This window comes from Caretta caretta, chromosome 1 (genome assembly GCF_965140235.1).
Source record: "Caretta caretta isolate rCarCar2 chromosome 1, rCarCar1.hap1, whole genome shotgun sequence".
Taxonomy (NCBI): Eukaryota; Metazoa; Chordata; order Testudines; family Cheloniidae; genus Caretta; species Caretta caretta.
In genome coordinates this window covers 258,338,948-258,362,024 of record NC_134206.1, presented here as the reverse complement: position 1 = coordinate 258,362,024, position 23,077 = coordinate 258,338,948, and the positions used below count along the sequence as shown (strand labels likewise).

The 23,077-nt window shown below is 43.6% G+C and overlaps 1 protein-coding gene across 1 annotated transcript in view; it reads left to right on the top strand.

The window, feature by feature from the left end:
• MYH9 (myosin heavy chain 9) overlaps positions 1-23,077 on the top strand; it is a 96,674-nt gene that overhangs the window by 20,708 nt on the left and 52,889 nt on the right. The window contains exons 3-5 of the mRNA XM_048832963.2: positions 6,085-6,241; positions 19,575-19,602; positions 20,478-20,571. Of these exons, the coding sequence (XP_048688920.1) occupies positions 6,085-6,241; positions 19,575-19,602; positions 20,478-20,571 (279 nt within the window). The remainder of the gene's footprint in view (positions 1-6,084; positions 6,242-19,574; positions 19,603-20,477; positions 20,572-23,077) is intronic.

Sequence of the window (23,077 nt, the reverse complement as noted above, 5' to 3'; positions counted from 1 at the left end):
TTTGTCTGATCTCTCCAAATGTCAGAGCATGTTTCTAACAATAAGTCTCCCATAGTCTCTCTCAGATACCTGCTACTTAGTCATCCAAAGAGGCCTAGTCCTCTTCCTCGCCTCTTCTGTGGCAAGACAGAGGGTCTCTGTAGCCATTAGCAGAGATGAGCAATCTAATCTAGGGCAGCAAATGGTGCATCTCCATTCCCACCATGTACCTCTGTAAGAACTCCTTTGAACTGCCAACTTCGAGGTCAGTGGTTTTCAACCTGTGGTCCTCAGACCCCAGGGCATCCACAGACTGTCTCAGATTTCCACAGGAGTCTGCACCTCCATTTGAAATTGTTTAGAGATCCACAAATTGAGAGTCTGAAAACCACTGATCTAGGTAATACGATCCTAACCTAGAGTTTTTGGTTCCACTTCTGGCTGATGCTGTGGCCACTTCAGAGGTACAGGGGACATAGGCAGCTGCTACAGAATACCATTTTTGGAGTGGGGGTTCTTCAAGGTATAGAACTGGTGTAAAAGCTCCATGCCAGCCTTCTCCCTGCCTGATGTCAGGGGGCATGATGAGGAGGTGTTGGCTGGAGCTCAGTACATTCCATTATTCTAGGTTGCTGAATAGCTGATTGGTAGTTGTGTGTAACCACAGCTGCCTCGACCTCCCGAGGCTGTGACTTCTGAGCCGTGCAGCTCAGAATCAAAGCGGCACTTGTGCCTTGTACTGTTGAGAAATGGGTATATTTTCCCTTCCTAATAAAGCTATTAAATTTTAAAATAAAGTGTAAATGGATCATATGTATCCTAGGTAATATTTCCCTCCTAAATTAAATTAACAAATCTTAAAACTAGTGGTAGGTAGTCAAGTGAGTTAAATATTTCACTTGCCTTGCAATAGGCTGCCATTTCACAGGTGTTGAGATGTCCCCTCAGTGATGCGTCAGACAGGTGGTCACATGATCCATAGGTGTAACAAATTGAAATATAACCAGTTTCATAAAGGATATTTGCGGAAGTGAGATTTCCTCCTTAAACCTAACTAGTAATGCGTTATGCAAGAGCGAAACTTGGTCCTACCAATCTATCCAAAAAACATGAGTCTGCCCATTAGTGAAGTGAGCTGATCAGATTGGCCAGCAGCTCTCCCCAGTGAGTCAGGAGATTAAGGTGAAGAGCTAAAATCCTTCCACTGGACAGCAGCTGGGCACTAATCTTCTTGACAGGAAGAGAGCAAACACAAACTATCTCTGGTATAAAGATCTCTGGAAAGGTCATAAACACAACACAGCGTTGTTCTTGGCTTCTGCCTCTTCCTGCAGGTGGGGGCTCTGTTTCTGAGAAGTTGTGTGTGGGGGGGTGTTTCCCCTATCCTTCCTCTGAAGGGGGATGGGAAAGCTTGAGACTAAGTTTACAGTGGGGACTCTGAGGCTGTGTCTGCATTGCCACTTTCAGCGCTAAAACTTTAGTTGTTCAGGGGTGTGAAAAAACACACCCCAGTGACAAAAGTTTTAGTGCTGAAAAGTGCCAGTATAGACGACGCTTTAACACTGGGAGCCGCACTCCTGGCGATAAAGCTATTAAATTTTAAAATTAAATTTTAAACCCCTCATTTGTTTTTTTTCTTAATCGCTGCGGTCGCGCTGTAACGTGGGCAGTGTAGGTATATCCTAAGATGTTTGTTCAGGGAGTGGCAGGCCTTTCAGGAACTTGGAAACAGCAAATCAGTGTCACAGACTGAAGAGATTTGTTTCTACAATGATGATTGGTTTTAGATGACTTTGCTGATGGTTGTGATTATCTGCTTTCATTCTCTGAACTGAGCTTGACTTTAACCCTTCCTGACTAAGCATGTTCTCTGGCTCATCTTGGTAACTCACTGCTCACCTTAAGTGTGTGTCCTGGATCCAGAGCAGAATGTAAATCCAGAACCTTACAAGTATTCCAGTCCAGCAACCACATCAGCAGAGGCTAGACCCTGGGAAAAACTTTTTTCCTTCCTAAACTGTTCTTGTCTTCTGAGTCAAACATGCTTACACTATCTCTGCAAGGCTGACAGGAGTAGATTAACTGCTAAAGAGTAAACCTGATTCTAGTCTGCCCTGTGCATCAACCAAAACACCAGTGAGGTTTAAGTCCAAAACTATAATATTGGGCAGTGATGTCTGAAGCAAAGCAGAGCTGCAGTGGAGACAACTTGTTAGGTGTCACCTTTGTGCATTAGCCTTTAATCTCTGGAAACTTGGGTTCAGTTCCTAGACTGGGGCACAAATGAAAATTTAAATTGACATTCCCAAAACGACTAAGATGACTTTTGAACTCCTTGGTAAGGCTGGCAGACTCAAAGTGGAGTAGCAAAGTGAGTGAGATCACTGTGTTGGGGCTGCAGATTAGGAGGGGTGTGCATTGGTAGAGCTGTGTAATAAGTATCTCTTCCATGAACCTCAGATACTTAAAAGGATAAAATTAACTATTGCCTTAAAGAATTACTGCTCTGCAAAAGGAGTACTTGTGGCACCTTAGAGACTAACCAATTTATCTGAGCATGAGCTTTCGTGAGCTACAGCTCACTTCATCATCCGATGAAGTGAGCTGTAGCTCACGAAAGCTCATGCTCAGATAAATTGGTTAGTCTCTAAGGTGCCACAAGTACTCCTTTTCTTTTTGTGAATACAGACTAACACTGCTGTTACGCTGAAACCTGCTCTGCAAAAGACTGCCCTTAGGTGTGTCTCTCTCCTCCCCCCCACCCCCAATCCCAGTTGGTAGTGGTGATGGAAGGAGGAGACAAGTTTCTCCTTGCTGCATGGCTTCATTGGTCTGATAGCGTTAATGTTCTTTTTGTTGCTAACTGCTGCTCTTCCTGTGCTGCAGACTGCTTCCATCCAGCTTCAGACCTCCAGGCTATTTTTGCTTGGAATATGGGCAGTCCTACTTCACCAGCTTACACTCCTCCGTAGGAAGCTGTACTCATACAGACACAAGCAGACTCTAAATCCATAGCTGAATCTTTCAGCATTACTTGCTGCCACTTATTCACATTTTTTCTTTACCCCTTTCCGCAATAAAACAAAACAAACTATTAAATCGCTGCCTCCCTAACTTATTAGTACCTCTTCCAAACAGTCTGGAAAGTTTGTCTCCAGAAGTATGTTTCCTTATTGGGGGAGACTAACAGGCATATTCTCTTCTAATCTATTTCTGTTCACAATAGCCATATAGTGGCTATAAGCAACAATGGATGTTCACAAGAAAAGCAGCAGCATAGTTTACAATACAACATCTCTTTGAACTCCAGCAAAACAACTGTGCAAGTTCCAGTTAGACTATAACTTGTCCCTTAACAGCATGGTTGCTTGCTGCATCAGCCACACCTGGTATTAGGGGAAAAGAAAAGGTGTGCTGGGGGGCTTTCTGTGGGCAGGTGTGGTGGAACAGAGCTTCACTGCGTCTGATCCACCATTGGTGTAAGGTATGCAACAGACCTTACACCACTGGAGGAAATTAGAGCATAATGGGGCCTATTATCTTCCACTTGCACCTGGGAGCCATGCCAGCTCTCTCTAGTCTCTATGTCCAAACGCTATATTGGACATCGCAGAGAATCAGCGCCAATGTCTGCTGGTATTACTGTGGCAGAGCAACCCACTTAGCTAAGTCAGCTCACTAAAATTCAGTGAACCTATCTAAGCATGGAAATGATTGCCCATTTGTCAGTTTTCTCTTGGTCTTGCTTATATACCTCTTAACATTGAGCTACTAACCCATCAGGTAGCTAAATTTATCTAACTCCTTTCGTAGGATCCCATCTTGGAGAGATGCTTCAATAATATTGGGGTCTTCTCTTGCACACTATTTAAAGAATAGTTTCCAAAAGTTGTCTAGTGTCCTCCAATGCAAGACTAATTCTGAAACCACCTCCATACACACAGGAAAACTTGGTTGGCATACTTTCCTTGGGTGCGGGGCAGGGTGTCTAATTGGTGCACAGACTTCCATTATAGCCATGTGAAAATGGATGTGGATGCCCACTGATGGGGTGTGGGATTAAAATCTCATGCCTGAACACCTTTGTCCTGAGTCTGACACACAGGTAGGGCTAATTATTAAAAATGAAAGCAACATCCAGTAAATCAGGGTTATGACCATAAACTGTGTAACCGATGCTATCTCCACCCTTCTAATTGCCAGTAGTCTAATCTTTACTGTGAACCATCTGAAGAGGCTAAATCTGATCAAATGCCTCTTGTGCTTAGAGTAAAGGACTCTTTACTACACCAAAACAGTTTTCTTTGAGAAAGTGGGGGAAGTGTAAGATGTAGAATGTGCCAGATGCACCCTATTCTTGTAGCATTTAAGATAGGATGAGAGTGTGGCCTTATGAATCAAACACATGCCAATAAAATCTATACGCTCTTTGAGCGACTACAAACCTCAGGAGAAAAGTTTGGCTTCTTAAAATATCTAAGAATACATTCTTCCTTCTGTCCAAAATACTCTTTCCAATTAAAAAGGGCATTCTGAGACGTGGGTACTAACAAACCTGTAACACTTTCTCTCTTCCTCTTGTCTTGACACCTGTCTTTCTCAGGTAGGTCTCTTTAAAATTGCAGTAAAAGTGTCTGGACATTTGTCTTGCCTCAGAACTCTGCAGGATTAAAGCCAGTTGAAACTAAATTCCAAAATTTGGGTTTGGTGTGATGGATGCTAGTGAAGGTGGCAAGTATTTCCTTATTGTTAAAATGGGAGACTCCAAAACAGTTTTACATGTTGATCAATTCCAAGCTACGTTGGACTTGTGATTCTCTTGTTTTAAATGCAGCCCCAGACAAGTTTGTGTCTTGTATGTGAATGAACTAAAGTGGCTCCTCAAAATATTTCCTCTCAGAAACCAATTTTGCCTCGACCTCTGAATCAAAGTCTTGTTTTGAATGAAGGGGTCAGGAGGAAGTATCAGCTGTCCACCAAATAATCCAAAGAATAGTTTACTGGGCACTCCTTCAAGGATTTAGTGTGGAGGGCCTCTCCCCATCTCCTACCCCTTCCCTTTCTCCTATCTAGGGAAGTGTACTGCCTGTCAATTTTTTACAGCAACTTTAATAGGGAGAAACTGCTGAAAGTAAATCCTTGGTGACTCCCATACTGGGAATTCTTCTGGAAATGAGCAACTTTGTAGGATCCTAACCAAGCAGTGGCAATAGATTCTAAAGCCAGAAAGGACCATTATGATGGTCTAGTCTGACCTCTTATATAATACAGGCCATAGAACATCCTCAAAATTCCTAGAACAGATCTCTTTTTAAAAAAAAAAAATCTAATCTTGATTTAAAATTGTCAATGATGGAGAATTTACCATGATCCTGGGTAAATTGTTCCAATGGTTAATTACTCAATGTTAAAAATGTATGCCTTCTTTCCAGCTGAACATCAGTTTGATAGCATGACTTCTGTACTTCACACTTCTTGGCAAAGGATAGCTCTACTTAAGAACTGATGCATATGAACGGGGGGATCATATGCATTTTAATGGGTGTCCTGTGATATATTAAGAAAAATGCTTACCTCCCTGCCCATGGTGCTTAATGCAACGCATTACTTCTTGTCCCTACATCAGCTTATGTTCCCTTGTGTAGCTGATCACAGGGGTCTCAGTTATACTCTGGACAACTATAGTAAGCAGGCTTTACAAATATGAGCTAGCGCACAATAAAATGTGCTCCCAGGCTTCTGGGAGAAGTTTTCTACAGTCAAGTGTAGACTTGGTTTAAACTTCAGATCTCTGAAAGCCAGGGAAACTAGTTTTGATGGACCCTGCAGTTAACTGGAATGAGCTAGCCAGTATAGATCAGTTGCTGCCCAAAAGCATCCGATAGCATGGAGTATCTAGTAGGGTTGCTTGAAGGAGGTAATGTGCCATACTGGTAAACTTGGTATTAGCTGTTGCCCAGTTTCCAGTATTGACTTGTGCCTACCTGTCTCTCTTCACTGCCCCAGTAGAACCTCTCAAAGGGGGACTGCCTCCAAGCAAGAAACCTTAAACGAACAAAGATTTGTCTGACTCTAACTACTATTAACTGATGTCTTTTCTCGCAGACCTACTCAGGCCTTTTCTGTGTGGTTATAAATCCCTACAAGAACCTGCCCATATATTCCGAGGAGATTGTGGAGATGTATAAAGGCAAAAAGAGGCATGAGATGCCTCCTCACATATATGCAATCACGGACACTGCCTACAGGAGTATGATGCAAGGTGAGTGCTAACTATGGGACAGTGACTTTCTTAGTGAGATCTTGAAGTCAAAATGGTATTCAAGACCTAGTGGGAGGACTTACTGTAAAAGACCGCAAACCTCTCTGAGGATGTGTTGTGTAGAGGAGTCACTAGGCAGTGTAACTTCCTGTCTCCCTTCTAAGAAGGGGCAGGTGTGTGTGTACGCTTATAATAAAACTATTGAAATTCACTGAGGACAAACCTAGAGCTATTTTTGGTGCTGGGAGCAGAGTGTGGTCTGAAACCTTGATGTAGAGTACTGATCAACACTAGTTTTTCATTGCATGAAAGCTCAATCAAGTTCTATCCTGTCAAGGAGGATAAACACTTATTTGCTAGTACTACACAGTGTATTGGCTGGTCATAAATTTAAAAATAAATACATTGACCAGAATAGTTTCCTGATTATATTTAGCAGAATGCCTACATAGTGTCATCAGATATAAAGAATTTAATGCAAAACGAGGTGTGGTTTATGGGTTCCTGGTAAACTGCCAGTGGATTTCTTGGTGTCACTTGGGGATCCTTTATGTAAAGCTCTGAAGATCCTGTATGCATCCCACCTCTCAGTAAGGTGATCTCCTTTTAGAGAATCAAAGCCTACAGTTGGGGGATCCTGTAAAATGCCCAGATGTATATAGAGTTAGCTCTATTCTGTCTCTTCCTGTCTTGGTATCTGGATTATGGATGCAGAAGTAGCAAAGCTACAAGAAGTGCCTAAGGCAGATGGTGGACAGTCTGCAATAATGACAGTTTGGGACAAGACAGCATGGTAGGGTTGAGACTGAAACTCCCCTATCTCATAAGCAACTGTTCACTATTAAAAATCTGGATTTCTGTCACTTCCCCTAGAGGGGCAGAACTTATATCTCCTCCTGTTTTTGAAGAAAATTCTGTTTGGTCAGTTTCCAGTTATCTGGCCTTATGTATAGGGCCCTCCCAAATTCTCAGTCCATTTCACGATCAGAGGATTTAAAAAATTGTAAATTTAATTATTTCAGACATTTAAATCTGAAATTTCATGGTTTTGTAACTGTAGGGGTCCTGACCCAGAAGCGAGTTGTAATGGGGTGGGGGGGAAGTCATAAGGTTGTTGGGGTGGGGGTGGGGGGCGGGTCGAAGTATTGCCTCCCTTACTTGTGCACCGCTGCCAGAGGCAGCGCTTGCCTTCAGAGATGGGCAGCCAAAAAGTGGTGGCTGCTGGCCGGGAGCCCAGCTCTGAAGGCAGCACCGCTTCCAGCAGCAGGGCAGAAGGATGGTCTAATATGGTATCGCCACCCTGACTTCTGTGCTGCTGCTGGAGGGGCACTGCCTTCTTAGCTGGGTGCCCGGGAAACAGCTGCTACTCTCCAGCCATTCACCTCTGTAGGCAGCGCAGGAGTAAGGCTGGCAATACCATGACCCCCCTCCAATATCCTTGTGACCCCCATTTGGGTTGGGACCCCCAGTTTGAGAAACTCTGTTCTCCCCTGTGAAATCTGTATAGTATGTGGTAAAGGTATACAAAAGACCAGATTTCATGGTCCGTGACACGGTTTTCACGACTGAATTTGGTAGGGCCTTACTTGCGTAGCTTGACAGTTAATGACCTCCATTTCTCAGAAACTCTCCAGCATAGTGGAGCTAAAACAGTGGGATAGTGTGGGGGGGGAAAGGGAACAGGAAGAAACTGCTTCCTTGTGCCCAGATCAGTGACTCAACAAAACTTATAGGTGGAGGGAGGAATGCCAACAAAGGCTGCTGGAGTACAGCCCCACAGGAGATTTGGCATGACAGATAACTCAAGGTGAAGTGGAAAACTGCTTTCTGGAAGAGTGTAGGCAGGTCATAGAGTAGTGGAAGCAGGGTGGCAATGACTTCCAGGAGTTAGGAAGGCAGTGCTTCTTGTTAAAGAGCATGATTCCCTGCTGAGAAATACAAATACCTTTCCTAGCTGTCACTCTAAAATGGCTTTGCTGCATCCAGAGAACACTGCCTGGAACATGTCCTTTAAGGAACCTCATTTCCTCTTTTAAACAAAGGAATTTCTAAACTCTTTGCACAAATAACAGGACAAATGTGCCTTCTGTTCACTACATAGTAGCATGACTGCCCATAAACTTCTTATCTCCAGTTCACTTCCTCTATTGCTTCCTTCTCTTCCCTGCCTACTCCTTGTCAGCAACAGTGCCAACAACTGTTTTCTTTAAACAAGCTACTGACTTGTCCTAGCAGAGTTTCCAGTTTGTGGGAAGCACCTCCACTTCTATGCAACAATGGAGGCAATTCCTTTGATGCTATTGTAACATGATTCTGGAAGACAAGAGGCTTCCTCTGATAACTAACAGCGAAACCACTTGAAGGATGTAGAGCAAGCATCCTGTATGGAATCTCTGCCAGTTACACAAGTTAGTTCTGTGGAGAGCCGCACAGTTGTGGCTTAGAAGTGATAAGTGAAGTTCCCTTGCATGTGGTGGTTTGTAACCAAAGGTCACTAGTATTTCTCCTCATCTTTCTTCCTGACTTTGATAGAGCGTTAACTGTCTGAAACCCAGAAATCTCAGACTTGCATTGTTGATTCACTGCACAAAGCTAAAGGATGGTCGTCTGTCTATTTTCTTAGCACTGGGAGGGGGGTGTTGAGTTCTGCTTAAGTATTTACCTTGCCTGGCTGTAAGGGAAGAGGTAACAGGTGGAGGAAAGAGGGTTACAGTCCTGCCCTGAGGCAAAGAGCTCTCAGCTGTTGCCCCTTTCCCACAATAAATCTAACATGATGAATATGGCAGTCTTGTCCAACTAGCTGATTGCTCCAGGTCCTCTTTATCTAGTCCAGAATAACTGTGGCCTATAACCACCCTCCTCTGTGCACTTGCTGGGCTTGGAAATCATTCCCAACTGATGGGCTAGCTGGCTGTGACCACACTATCTATTTAACAAGGTTTTAGTGGGCTCTGAGTGTGGGTTTCGGTGTCTTGTAAAGTGTATGTATTGGCAGCAAAGTAACTCTAAAGCAACAGTCTCCTTCAGATATCCCAAATGGCAGAAACACTAAATTGTAGGGATGACACTGGGGTTTTGCTATTGGGGGTGAGGATGGAGGGCTGTTGTAAAGTTTCTGGTCCCAGCCAGCCTCCTGGGCAATGGAAAACATTCCTGTTTGGCTTTCTCCCATTTTGATTAGCTTGTGGGGGAGGTTTGATGCAGCAGCCAGTGGTATGGGAGGAATCTGCACTGAGAACAGAAGATGAAAGAGCCCAGTGCTCTGCAAGGACTGGAGGCATTTAAGATTAATGGTTGTGCCCCTTTCTCCTTTCAGAGCCCAATATGCAGGGAATCCTTCATGGTATGAATGCTTTTAGAGAAAGATAGCAAGCTGTTAACTCTCAAGAGGTAACTGTACTCCATTCAGCTGATAAAGCAGAAATGCCTACGTGTAAATTTGTTTGGATTCTGGATTTTTTTGGTTTCATTGAGTTTATGGTATCTTAATAAGCAGCCTGTTCAGATTTAGGGGTTGGGATAGGATTGCTTTTATTCTGATTTAAACTAATCCAGAAATTGTTTAACCCTTTGTTTTGTGTTTAAGCTGATGCACTACCTTTCAGAACTGGGCATTCTGGCAGGCTGCTGTCGAGGCCCCCTTACCAAAGGTGCACCAGTGCCTATATGTTCAATAAGTTTCCCACAAGCAACTTAATCCTAATCCAGGGCACTGCTGTGACCTAGAGGCATTGTGGAAAATTTGCCATATTTAAAGTAGTGCTGTTTTTATCTCCAATCTGCTCTGTTATGGGGCCTAGAGGGGACCTCAGAATTCTGCTCTTGTGGACAAACTTTGGAAATCCTCTAATAGTTACCATATTTGTGTGTGGGAGTGAAATACCCAGGGTGCCTAAGTGCTGTAATTCTCCTGGTGTCTGGCACCTTGAGTACCTAAGGGTCTGAATTTTTTCAGAGGAAGTATCAGAGGGGTAGCTGTGTTAATCTGGATCTGAAAGAGCGGCAAAGAGTCCTATGGCACCTTATAGACTAAACAGACATATTAGAGCATAAGCTTTCGTGGGTGAATGCCCACTTCATTGGATGCATCAGACGAAGTGGGCATTCACCCACGAAAGCTTATGCTCTAATATGTCTGTTTAGTCTATAAGGTGCCATAGGACTCTTTGCCGCTCTTTCAGAGAAAGTGGCTTTATTGCAGTGAAGAGCTGAAGGATAATGGTTTTATATGGAGAGGTCTTAAGCATGCATAGCATTACTCTAATGCAGCAGATGTGCATAAAAGGGAGTGTATGTGTGTGTAGAAATTTAAGGCAGATAAAAGAATTTATAAACAATTGAGTGTAGCATCTGCAGTAGATCTATTTGGAAAAGGCATTTCAGAGCTGTTGGAATGGAGTCTGTTCAAGCTAGTGGGAAGCATTGTTCACCTGCTCAAGATGCTGGTGAAGAATCTTCTCTGTGAAATACTGACATAGGGCCAGACTGTCCAGACATGACACCAATGTCTAAAGAACCACACAAAATGGCTGTTGAAATGTCACACTAAACCTTGGCAACATTTGGGCTCAACAGGGAGTACAATTAGTCCCTAATAGCTTCTTCAAAACTTCTCCCTAGAAGAGTGTTGCTGCTTTTTGCTCCTAATGCACCTCTCAGGTCTGGATCTGTCTATTCCCTCCCTGCCAGCTTGTCTCACTTCAGCAGGCAGAACAAGTAGCAGGGAGAGACAGTTTCCCACACGTCTCAGCGGTCATTTGGGTTTTTAGCAGTGGATTGGACAAGAGTCTTAAAAATATGGGGCATATTAAACACTCCTTGATTTCCATAGATTAGCCCCCAGTGATTTTTAAATAGCCAGTTTACTGCTGGTAGTCACTCGGGAGCTAGCCAATCTAAGGGCTAAAGGGACTGGAATATCCAAGGGTACATCTGCACTGCATTAAAAAACCAAACCCACAGCAATGAGTATTAGAGCCTGGGTCAACTGATTCAGGCTTTTGCAATGGGGCTAAAAATAGCAATGTAGATGTTCCTGCTTGGGCTCTGAGAGCCATCCCCTTCCCTGGGTCTCAGAGCCCAAATGGGAACATCTACATTGCTATTTATTTATTTTTTATTTTGCCCGGTAGTATGAACAAGAGTCAGTTGATGATCACTGTCGTGGACATGTTTTGCAGTGTAAATGTTCCCTGAAGTACTGAAGCTTCGGATACAAATAATGAAATTTTACCTTAAGGGGAGGAATGCCCCTAGATAGTCTAAACTAGAACCTAAAGTTGTCCTAGTGCAGAAGTATATGTAACCTCTTTAGATTCTATAGGGAGTCTTATCAGAGCTGTGCAGAAGCTTCCTTTTAAAGAGGACACTGTTGCATGTGGCTCACTAAGAGGCACAAAGTGGGTGGGAAAAATAGCCTGTCAAACTGGATTGTAGGAGAGCTAAACTGATCAAGTAATGTCACTCTTACGTTACATGTGGCACTTCTAGAGTTTAAGACAAATTAAATACTGTAGTGGCCGTTCCACGGATTTGAATAAATGGATGATTAATTGAATCAAAGTGTTTAAACTCAATACACCGGACCCTCGCTAGAACGCATGTCTGTATAGCGTGAATTTGCATATAATGCGGTCGCGGCCATGGATCCCAAATTTTAATTAGTTTAATTTCAATTCATTTTAATGCGGTCCCCATGTTAATGCAGTACCGCACATGGATCACAAATCCAGTGTTCTAGTGAGGGTCTGGTGTATTAACACCCTTATCGCTCTCTGGGAAGGGAGATGGATGCTCTTCAGAGGCCCTTCCCCAGTTGCCACATTTCATAGGAAATATCAAGTCCCCTTGGTCTGATACTGTAGAGTTTGAGCATGAATTAGACTCCAACGAGAGACTGCTGAATTGGAATTAATTTGCAAACTGGACACCATTAAATTAGGCTTGAATAGAGACTGGGAGTGGATGGGTCATTACACAAAGTAAAACTGTTTCCCCATGCTTCCGCGCCCCCTCCCCCCCCGCACTGTTACTCACATCTTCTTATCAACTGTTGGAAATGGGCCATCCTGATTTTCACTACAAAAGGTTTTTTCCTCCTGCTGATAATAGCTCACCTCTCTGATCTCACCTGGTTTCAGAGTAACAGCCCTGTTAGTCTGTATTTGCAAAAAGAGAGAGTACTTGTGACACCTTAGATTAACCAATTTATTTGTTTTTATTTTTTTTATTTTTTATTTTATTATTTTTATTTATTTATTCGTTATAGTGTGTATGGCAACATCCGTTTTTTCATGTTCTGTGTGTGTAATCTTCTTACTTAATTTCCACTGCATGCATCCGATGAAGTGGGTTTTAGCCCACAAAAGCTTATGCTCAAATTTGTTAGCCTCTAAGGTGCCACAAGTACTCCTGTTCTTTTTACTTAGTTTATAACTCTCAGGTGTTTTCATATTTCCTAAATTTTGAGTAAACAGGACACTTCTGGCTTTGCTTAGTTTGACTGGACTGACCCAACCAGCATTTCATCTTCTTGTCAAACTTGTATGTGTGGAACTGTCTGCTCCCTTAAGAGAGCTCTTCCCCCTGTATGTCCCTGGATGCTTAACGCTTGGTGACTGCTATGCAGTAAATATCTGAACTGGTTCTCCACCAGCTACATAGCCGTTCAGTTGCTAGAGGTGGCAGCAGAGCTGTGGGTTATGGGAGACTGAGTGTGGGTTTTAGTTGTTGTGTGTGGGTTTGGTTTTTTAACAGCATGGAAGGGTCCAGTTAAATTCCCACTAAAATGGAATGAAAACTACTAGTGATTTCTTTAGCAATTTGTGCATGGCTCTACAATAATCCAAAGCAAGAGGCATTGTTAAGTTTTTGCTTGCTTGTCATACAGAATGTTTCTTTTCAGTGGTGTCTACATGTGAATTGGGTGATAAGGCTAATGTAGCTTTTGATTTCCATAGTTTAATGTTTTTTTTAATAGGGGATTGTCTTCTCTCAGATTGCACTCAGGAGTCATAACCAATTTGGAAGTGTCTTTTTTTGCTTTGAAACACCATTTCTATTCAAGCAAAGAACATAGAAAATTCTTTACCCATTTGCTTTGTGCTGCTTACTACGCACCTTTTGGTTGGTTCTTATAAACCAAAGCTGAAGTATTTTAGCCAGTTTGTGGCACTTTAGCCCAGACTGTCAGTCCCTCTGCTGAATATGGTATTGGCACCATGAGCACAGGAGCATGCATACAATTTTTTTCCTTTCAGAACTCCCCAAACATTTGTGTAACCTAAAATTTCAGGTAGACACCTTTCTATTTTGCTGTTTCCAGATTCAGGTCTGGAATGCTGGAGGAGGGGATCTGGGATCTGGTCCAAGAATGTCTTGGGGAAATAAGCTTAGATGTTTCCATCAATATATAGAACAACTTGTGTATATTTAACTTTTTTGTACAAATCTTTCAGCTTCAGATAGCATGAAGCTGAGACTTAACTTCAGCTGATTCTTCCCTTGTCCATTCTTCCCTAGAAGTTCTGTTGCTATCCCTGTCCAGGGTCACCTTCATATTAATTCTGGTTTTGGATCTTGGATTTTGACTTTGTCTACACGAACATTTTACTTCCAAATTTTTTTCCCAGTTGGAGTGATAAGATAGACTGTCTGCTGGCTTTTTAATCACAGTGCTTCTAACCCTGCTTGCAACATGGCTAGATGGCATGCTTGTTCAAATACCACTGGTCGGGCTGTGCTACACTCACACCAATGGAGTGGCTGTGGGGAGAAACTTGAAATAAAATGCAAGTGTAGATAAGGCCACTGGGAAGAGCCCTAAAGGAGCCTGCTCTGTGTGTGTGGGGGGGGGGGGGGGGGAGGCTGTAATAAGATTACATGGTAAAATCAGGTGTGTGTGAAGAGGGTGCAGGACTGAAGTGCTTCATGGATCAAACCTTTTCATTTAAGGCTAAATCAGTCTTGCACTCTCACTTCAGCTCAATCCCCTCATTTGCTCAGCCTGTCAGTTGCTTAAATTGGACTGCATGCACTAGCAGCAGTGTCAGAGGAGCATTTAGTAACGGAAACGAAGAAGACTAGGCATTTTCTCTGGCCTGTCTTCTGCCAGACGTTATGTTCAGTGGTTAGGAGGTGGGTGGTACCATCTAGCAATGGTTAAGCTTTTTGCCTTAATGAGTCAGCTATAGGCTGGGGATTGCAAGCCAAGCCATTGCCTTTCAGATACACTTCCTCTTAGCTGGAAAGATGATGTCACCATTGTGTGAAAGCTATATTACTTCTCCTTTTATGGAGATGTACAGGCTCAAAATCGGAGTTGCTCATGCAGAGGAAGTGGGTGATAAAGGCCTTTTAGGATGTTCTGTAACTAAAATGTTTAGCATAAACTGAATGTTCTGTTCTAGCCTTCTAATTTCTCTTCCTCCACACCCCCAAATCCTCCAAAACAAAACCACCTGAGCAGAGGTTAACAAATTTATTTGAGCATAAGCTTTCGTGAGCTACAGCTCACTTCATCGGATGAAGCTGAGCTGTAGCTCACGAAAGCTTATGCTCAAATAAATTTGTTAGTCTCTAAGGTGCCACAAGTACTCCTTTTCTTTTTGTGAATACAGACTAACATGGCTGCTGCTCTGAGAGCTGAGGTTGTAGCCACTTGCCCATTGTACTAGCATATGCAAAAGCAGTCCCAGAACTCATACAGTCCATTTGCTATCTCACAGTACAACGTTTCATTGAGGATTTTTACATCTCTTGTAAAAATCAACTTTTGGCTTAATGATATATTTTTGTGCAAATGCTTTCAGATCCTGGAACCAACCTAAATGCACTCTGATATCTGGGGACTACAGAGGTTAAGAATGGTTCTTTTTTTGCATAGGCAAAAAAAGAAATGTATGTAATATGCACTTAGAGTATTACTGTACACCTTGAATTTGAAGACTACTTTCTGGATCCTTGAGATTACTTTGTAAGTACTCTGATACTGTGGTAATAAGAACTAAATAAAGCTTAGATAGAAATATTTCTTTGCCAGCTGGTCTAAAGTACAGAATTGTTGCTGCAGTTAGACTAATGGTTTACTTATTAAATATGTAATTCAGAGGAGTGACTTTGAAAAGAATCTGCTTTTCAGGCAATTACCCTATAGTAAGCAATTGAAGTTGTTACCCAGTATGAGTAACTTGCATGTGCCACCAGTTTTGGAGATGTGGGAGGTGGGCCTCCAAGAAAATGGATGCTTCTAGTTCTGGCAACTGAAGTTTGACTTTGGCCGTGGTTATGCAAGAAAAATGAGAGGGTTGTATGGAATATGTAACATCCTGGAATTTAGAGTAAGTGCCTCTTAAAGTGGAAAAACTTCTAAGAGCTGCTGTTTTTGTAGCAATTTAACAACTCTTTTTGGCCTTCTGCTGGGGTCCTACTTTTTGTGGTTCAGCACAGCATTTGAGTCTTCTGTCCGTACACAATTAGAAGAATTCCAGCTATCCCAGTGATGGCTGTTTTGCACTGCTGGGAAGGAATTTCTCCTTAGATTCCAAACTGGAATGTTTCCTTTTATGGTAGTGTCTGCATACTGCTGTGACTTGCCTGCACTCGCAGGTACATTCCTAGTGGCTTAAAGCGGAGGTGACTCACAGCTGCTGCTGGTCATGGGGAAAGCAAATGGGAGGGGGTAACATAGCACTGAAAGGGTTCACCCTTACTGTCTAGGGTTTTTCCTGGATGGTCACCAACTGGTATGTCTATTTCTATAGTAAGGTGTGAAAAGGAGAAACTCTACTTACCATCCACCTGTGGAGGATATTAACTAGACTGCTGCTGTGTCACCACCTCCCTCCCTCACATGAGATTCTAAAACATTCTTCTAGACCAGCAGTTTTCAAACTTCATTGCACCACAACCCCTTTCAGACAACAAAAATTACTACATGACCCAGGGGCGGGGGGAGAGTCTGAGCCCCACTGCCCAGAGCTAAAGCACTCGGGCTTCGGCTTCAGCCCTGGGTCCCATTGAGTCTAATGCTGGCCTTGGCAACCCCATTAAAATGGGGTCATGACCTACTTTGGGGTCCCAACCCACAGTCTGAGAACAGCTGCTCCAGACAAAGTGTCTGCCAGGGCATTTGATTTGTGTAAGTTTGATTCTAGTGTCCATCAACTCTGTTCTATTTGACATCTGGCTTATGTGGCTGTTTGCCACTGTTTTATCATGAAGGATATGGATATTACCTTTTTGTCTCAAACAGGCTTCCTACATGAGCCCCCGAATAAGCTCTTCCAGCAAATGAGCTGCTCATCACTTAATCAAGTTTTCAAAAGGCCATAGCTACATATGAATGTGCTGCAAAACCAGCCAGGTGTCTGTCCTACTGAATACAACACCTGGGGCTATGTGCAGATTAGTCATTAGTTAATCACCGATGAACCCTCCAAGTGCCCAGTCATGCAGAATCCTGGTGCATACCTTGGTGATCCATTGACCGCCTGGAGACCTTAATGGGTGTGGCCTTCTGAACTGCTTAGAGGTCTGTCCTTATACCTGTCATTCAGCTGTGGATTTCTTAAAGAACTACATTGAACATACCTTAAGTCTTCAGTGACTGAAGTCTGCCACTTCGTTATAGGTTTCAGAATAGCAGCTGTGTTAGTCAGTATTCGCAAAAAGCAAAGGAGTACTTGTGGCACCTTAGAGACTAACAAATTTATTTGAGCATAAGCTTTTGTGTAGCTCACGAAAGCTTATGCTCAAATAAATTTTAGTCTCTAAGGTGCCACAAGTACTCCTTTTCTTTTCACTTCATTATAAGTAGTTATACCTATAGTTAAGGTTGCCAGATGCTTAATTTCAAGACCCTATTTTCTTTTTTGTTATGATTTTGCCAGACTTAAACCATTTAGGCTGAGACTTTCCATGCCCAATGTCTGCCTTGCACTAAATATTTTTGGCAAGTTTCAGTAAAATGGTTCAGTCACGTCTGAAGACAAAATCGGGGAAAATACGTTTTTTTTGACTAGTTTAAAAAACAAAAACCCCTCTTGCCACAGTTTTAATTAAGAAGTCCTACCATGTCCATGTTTTAAAGCAGGGACCTGAAATTTGCCTGGGGTGAGTGTCCTGGTGTCTGATATGCCTTTTGCCGTTGGGTGACTTTTTACAGGAAGGGGCTAGATCCTTGGATATATAAACAGGAGTAGGAAGGTGATTTTTTTGTTCTTTGTTTTTGTTTTTAAACCTCTGTGTATGGCATTGGTGAGACTGGTACTGGAATACAGACCAGAGTGCTGGTGTCAGAATTTTTAAAAGGATATTGAAAAACTGGAGAGGGTGCAGTAAAGAGCTACAAACTAACTATTTGAAGGCTGGAGAAAATGCCTTACTGTGAAACTTAGAGCTCAGTCTGTTTATCTTGCAAAAAGAAAATTGAGAGATGACTTGATTACAGTGTACAAGGGGAGAAAATACTAGGTACTGCAGAGCACTTTAGTTTGAGGAAAGGCATAACAAGAACAAATGTCTGGAAGCCGAAGCCAGACAAATTAGAAATAAAGGCACAAATTTAACAGGTTGTTTAACCATTGGAACATATATCAGACTCCACAAATTTCCCTCCATTTCTTGATATCTTCAAATCAAGACTGGATGTCTTTCTGGAAGTTTTAGTCAAAAAGTTATTGGGCTAAATATATGGGTAACAGGGTGAAACGGAATGGCCTGTAATACAAAGGTAAGACTAGATCTAATAATCCCTTCTGCTTTTGACCTCTATGAACTCTGATAAATTCAGAGCATCTGAAAGTCTCAGCACATCATGCTCAGACTTGGTTGGCAGCTAAATTTTTGAAGATTCAGTCTGCACAGAGCATACTACATCCCCATAGCTCCCATGCGAAACCAGACTTCACAGTAGCAGTGCTGTCCCCACAATAACTGAGCATCTTCCATTCCTGGGTTAGGACTCTCCCTGCAATTGCTGCTGCTGGCTACTAGGAGCCAGCATAGCACTGGACTCCAACTGAGCATGGAAACGCTCTGTCCTGTGCTCTGTCTCCCCCTACTGATACCCAGCCAGCATGGAGGAGGAAGCTACCTAAGTGAGGAACAGGGGAGGGGAAAGTGATTAAATACTGGGTAGTGGAGGGGAAAAAGAAAGCATAGGAGCTGGGGGAGGGGGGGGAGGGAGAGGGGGCAGGGTGGGTGGAGACAGGAATGGGGGTGGAGAGGGAAGATAATAATAGGAAGTGGATATGGGGACAAGAACGGTAGGAGCCATGTAAGGGGAGGATAGGACTGGTAGGGATGCAGGGGGAACCTTGAACAGGAGCCAGGGAAGGAAGGTGGAAACTGGGGGTGGGGGAGAGGAAAGGGAAGAGGCTGGGACATAGGGGTGTTTGTGAAGATAAATTCACTAATGTTTTTAAAAATCTAAGATGTTATGACAACACCATAGTAAAGCCTATGCAGAAACTAATAGTTGTGTATTCGATGCAGGGTTTGGATGGTGCGCAGTAAATTATACATGTGGCCACATATTGAAGTGTTAAATAGTTACCCATTCAGTGAGCACCATCCATTCTGCACTGAATGAGGGTTTGTGTGTGTGTTGGTGGGATGGAGAGGGAGAGATGGGAGGATGGTGTTTGTTCATGTAATTGAATACTCCCAGTACATATACACAAGGGATCCAAATTTGGGTTTATGGTCAACCTTAATTCTGGTACTTCCTGTATTTGACATTGCAACCTTAATGTTCTTTTAATGCAGTGGGTTTTTGTGTAAGTACAGTGCCTCAGTCCTGAACTTGCCACATAAGAAATGGCTAAAGCAAAAACCTTGAGCCACATTTTTTTCACCCTAGCATCCCCATCACAGCTAAAGCTGTAGTCAATGCTTAGGCCTCCCTTGCTTTAAAGGATAGCTCAATGTCCGTAATCGCCTTGTGGCAGGATTGGAGTTGCAGGGCCTATTCTGCATTTGGAAGCAAATAGTTCAGGAGGCACAGGAACAAATTAGGAGTAGGGGTTCTTTTCACACCCTGGAAAAAGCAAAATAACAATTACCTTGTTTTGTGCTGAACTACAGATACATCTGGACAGGTAAAACTAAAATGATGGTGCTACCTTTAGGACTTTAGGGAGAGGGGAGGAACTATGCCAAGATTTAGAGGTGACTGGTCATACTTCTGAAGATGCTTGCATGAGGATGCTTAGTGGCTTCTGCTCTCCATGTTTTGGGGAGTGCCAGCATACCCTCTGAATTTAATAGCTTTTGTAGTGGAGGCAGAAGTGAGTTTTGGCCTCTCTGATTCTGTGTGTTTCTTTTATTTCAGATCGAGAGGATCAGTCCATTCTGTGCACGTGAGTATTTACATTCTTCAGCTTGTCTTGCTGTCAGCTCTTGTTAAAATCCTGCTGGAGGGCTTAATTGGGGGTTTACTGGAGTCAGTATGTCACATGATACTGTAGAGGCTAGGGAACATTTTGCCTGTTTAAATCCTACCATTAGCATCCCTTCCCTGCCCACATCTCACCTCTTTCTGCACAAGGATTGTCTCTGGCATGAAGGAGCAGGAAACAGGTGATCTTAAGGTGACTGCCTAGTGGAGATGTTACTTTATTGATGCTTGGAAAGGACTTTGGAAGAACTGGGGTAGCAGTGGTGTATATACAGTCAACAGCCATGTGCTCTCATTCATGCTATCTAGGCTGAGGTTGTAGGGAATAATGTGCCTATTTAACACTGCAGTTTCCTCTGTTGAGCCTAAAAATAAGACTGATCCCCCAAACCCTGTTAATTTCTGGTTCTGAAGGAGTTAACTACAGCTCTTTTGCTTAGGGAAATTCCTTTTAAGTAATTCACTTAATTGCCTTTGTGTCCTGTCCCGTGGTTCTCTTCTCCCCCCTCCTCCCCTGCCCCCATTATTCCTCAACCACTTGCATGTGAAGGCTGCCAAGTGACTGGAAAATTACCTTTATTCTTTCCTTCCCCGCCCCTCCTACCCCCAAAGTCACGAGAAACTGGCTGAGCAATAGGACTAGAGCACAGTACTGGTTGCTCTACTCTTCACTTAATGTGTTCAGGTTCTCTGTTAGGGCAGGTATCTCAAAGCAATGTTTAATGGCAAGAATGCAACTAAAAGCACTGATCAGCTGACAAGCATTTTAGGTTTAAAAAGGTGAATGCATTTTCCCCCATCTTGTTCTTGAATGAATCCCAGGCTCTGTCTTTGCAGAGGTGAATCAGGAGCTGGTAAGACAGAGAACACCAAGAAGGTCATTCAGTATTTGGCTCATGTTGCTTCCTCACACAAGAGTAAAAAAGACCAGGTAAGTGCCTGTGTTCCCTACAAGGATGCTGCACTGTCATGCCGAGCACCTACAAGCTATGGTACGCTAGGAGATACCTTGGTTAATACTGGCTGAATAAAACACTAGGTACCAACTTGTGCATAGGGGAGTGAGGAGACCATGAACTATGGAGCCATGACAATTTTGTGTGTAGCTTTAAAAACCTCACAAGTCAGGGGCCGCCATTCTCCCTCATAATTCCATTGACTTCAGTGGAGATACAGCAGTTTTTCAGAGCGTTTTGGTTTCATAGGTGGGTGTGTTTAGGGGCACAGTTTACAAACCATCACGTATTGGTCTTCTGACTCGTTCATATAATTTGTGACCAATCCAAGCAACTTAAGTGACCCACTCCCTGGAGATGTGGTCTCCTTTATTCTACTCCCCTGTATCTTGGGGCTGGTTGTGAAATCTGTTCTATAAGCAGTCTCTCCAATTTGGAGAGGTTCATAGATATGAGCTGAAGACTTGACTGAAACTATAACAACTTTTAAATGGGTGAAAAGTATCTAAATACATTAGAACAAGGGGTCTTTGCAGTTGTCTCACTTATATTTTTTTCCCCTCCCTCTCCCCTTGATGGATTATGACCGAACTCATCAGTTGTATCCTCTTAGGTGAGCTGCACGTTTACTGCACGTTCTGCACCAGGAATGCATTTTGTCCCATTGTGTGACTTGAGCACCTTTTCACTTCACACCAGTGTCACTTTCTGCAGCTAGAACAGTCCCATAGACAACTCACAGTTCTGTTTTTATGATGCACAATAACCTTTTGTGAGATGCTATCAATTAGAGATTGCAGTTATGTCAAGTTCACTCATCTAGTCTGCACTCAAGGTCTCTTGTAGAACTTCCCAAGTACACTGTAGAGAAACTGTTCCTGTATAGTGAAGGGGAGTTGAACTGAACCTGGCTTTCCTAGAACTGCATATAGAGCCTCTGGTGTGCATGGTGTTCCTAACCAGATGGAGTTGACTGGCTGTCTAGCCTTTCACCACAGCAAGTTAGCTGTGGGTGCAGTTGCTGGGAAAGGTCAGGAAGCTGCTGCCCTGAGTGTACTGGATGTTCCAACACAATGAGCTTGTTAGCCAGAGTTACACACATGGGAAATGCAGTTAACTTCTGAGCTTTATAACAAAACCCAGATGCCAAGCGCATCTTCAATATCTTTATGTAGAAACCTCTTCTTAGAAACTTAACAATAGCCATGCTGTGTCTGTATATAGGGTATATGAAAAGGATACTCTCTGCATGCAGATGTGTATGTTTGTGTAAGCACACTGTTCTAATGAGTGGCTTCTGGAATCAAAACAAAAACATAGCTTCCATGTGCCAGACTTTGAGATATACAAAAGCTTTTGCCATGGCCTGTCAGTAGCTGTATTTAGAAACATTTTGCTTTTATATTTTTTTCTTGGAATGTGTATGTTTGCGGGGGGAGGGGTGGGGAGTGAAGTGAAAGGATCATGGGATTGGGAGTTGAGCATTCTTCTGCTGCTTATTCTCAAGTGAAACTTCAGTCATCTAAGCAGACCAAGGATCTGGTTACGGTATAAACCAGCCTTTAGCTGGGCTTAACACATGAGTTCTCGGAGTTCAAGCTCCATTTGGAAGATTCTCTTAAGGAATCCTGCAGCTCACTTTTAACTCTGGTGGCTCCATGTTGGTTACCAGCCTTACCAATGAGGATTAGAACTATTCAGGTTCCTTAGTGTTAGATGGTAATGAGACCTCTCTGCAGCCCTGCTGACCTTCACACTCCCTAGGCCTGACTCCAGATTCCAACTCAGTTTGTCTACAGATTAGTATAGTAACTTTTGAGACATCTGTTCACCTATCACGGGGTGGGCAAATTTTTGGCCTGAGGGCCACATCTGGGTAGGGAAATTGTATGGTGGGCCATGCATGCTCACAAAATTGGGGTTGAGGGCTTTGGTTGGGGAGGGGTGATCTCTGGGGTGGGGCCAGAAATGTGGAGTTCAGGGTGGAGGAGGGGACTGGTTGGGGTGAGGGCTCGGGTTGGGGGTGCAGGCTTTGGAGTGGGGCTGGGGATGAGGGGATTGGGGTGTAGGAGGGTGTTATGGACTGGGATCAAGGGGGTGGGAGGGGGATCAGGACTGGGGCAGGGGGTTGGGGCGCGGGAGGGGCTTGGGGCGCAGGCTCTAGGCAGCGCTTACCTGAAGCAGCCGCATGTACCTCCTCTGGCTTCTACATGGCAGTGCGGCCAGGTGCCTCTGCACGCTGCCCCATCTGCTGTTGCCACCCCTGCAGGTCCCATTGGCCGCAGTTCCCAGCCAGTGGGAGCTGCGGGGGCGGCGCTTGGGCTGGGGGCTGTGTGTGGAGCCCCCTGGCTGCCCCTAAATGTAGGAGCCAGAAGGGGGACGTGCCACTGCTTCTGGGAACTGTGTGGTGCGACGCTACACACGTGCCAAGTGGCCCCCAGCCCCGCTCCTCAGCTGGAGCATCAGAGTGGGGCAAGCCCC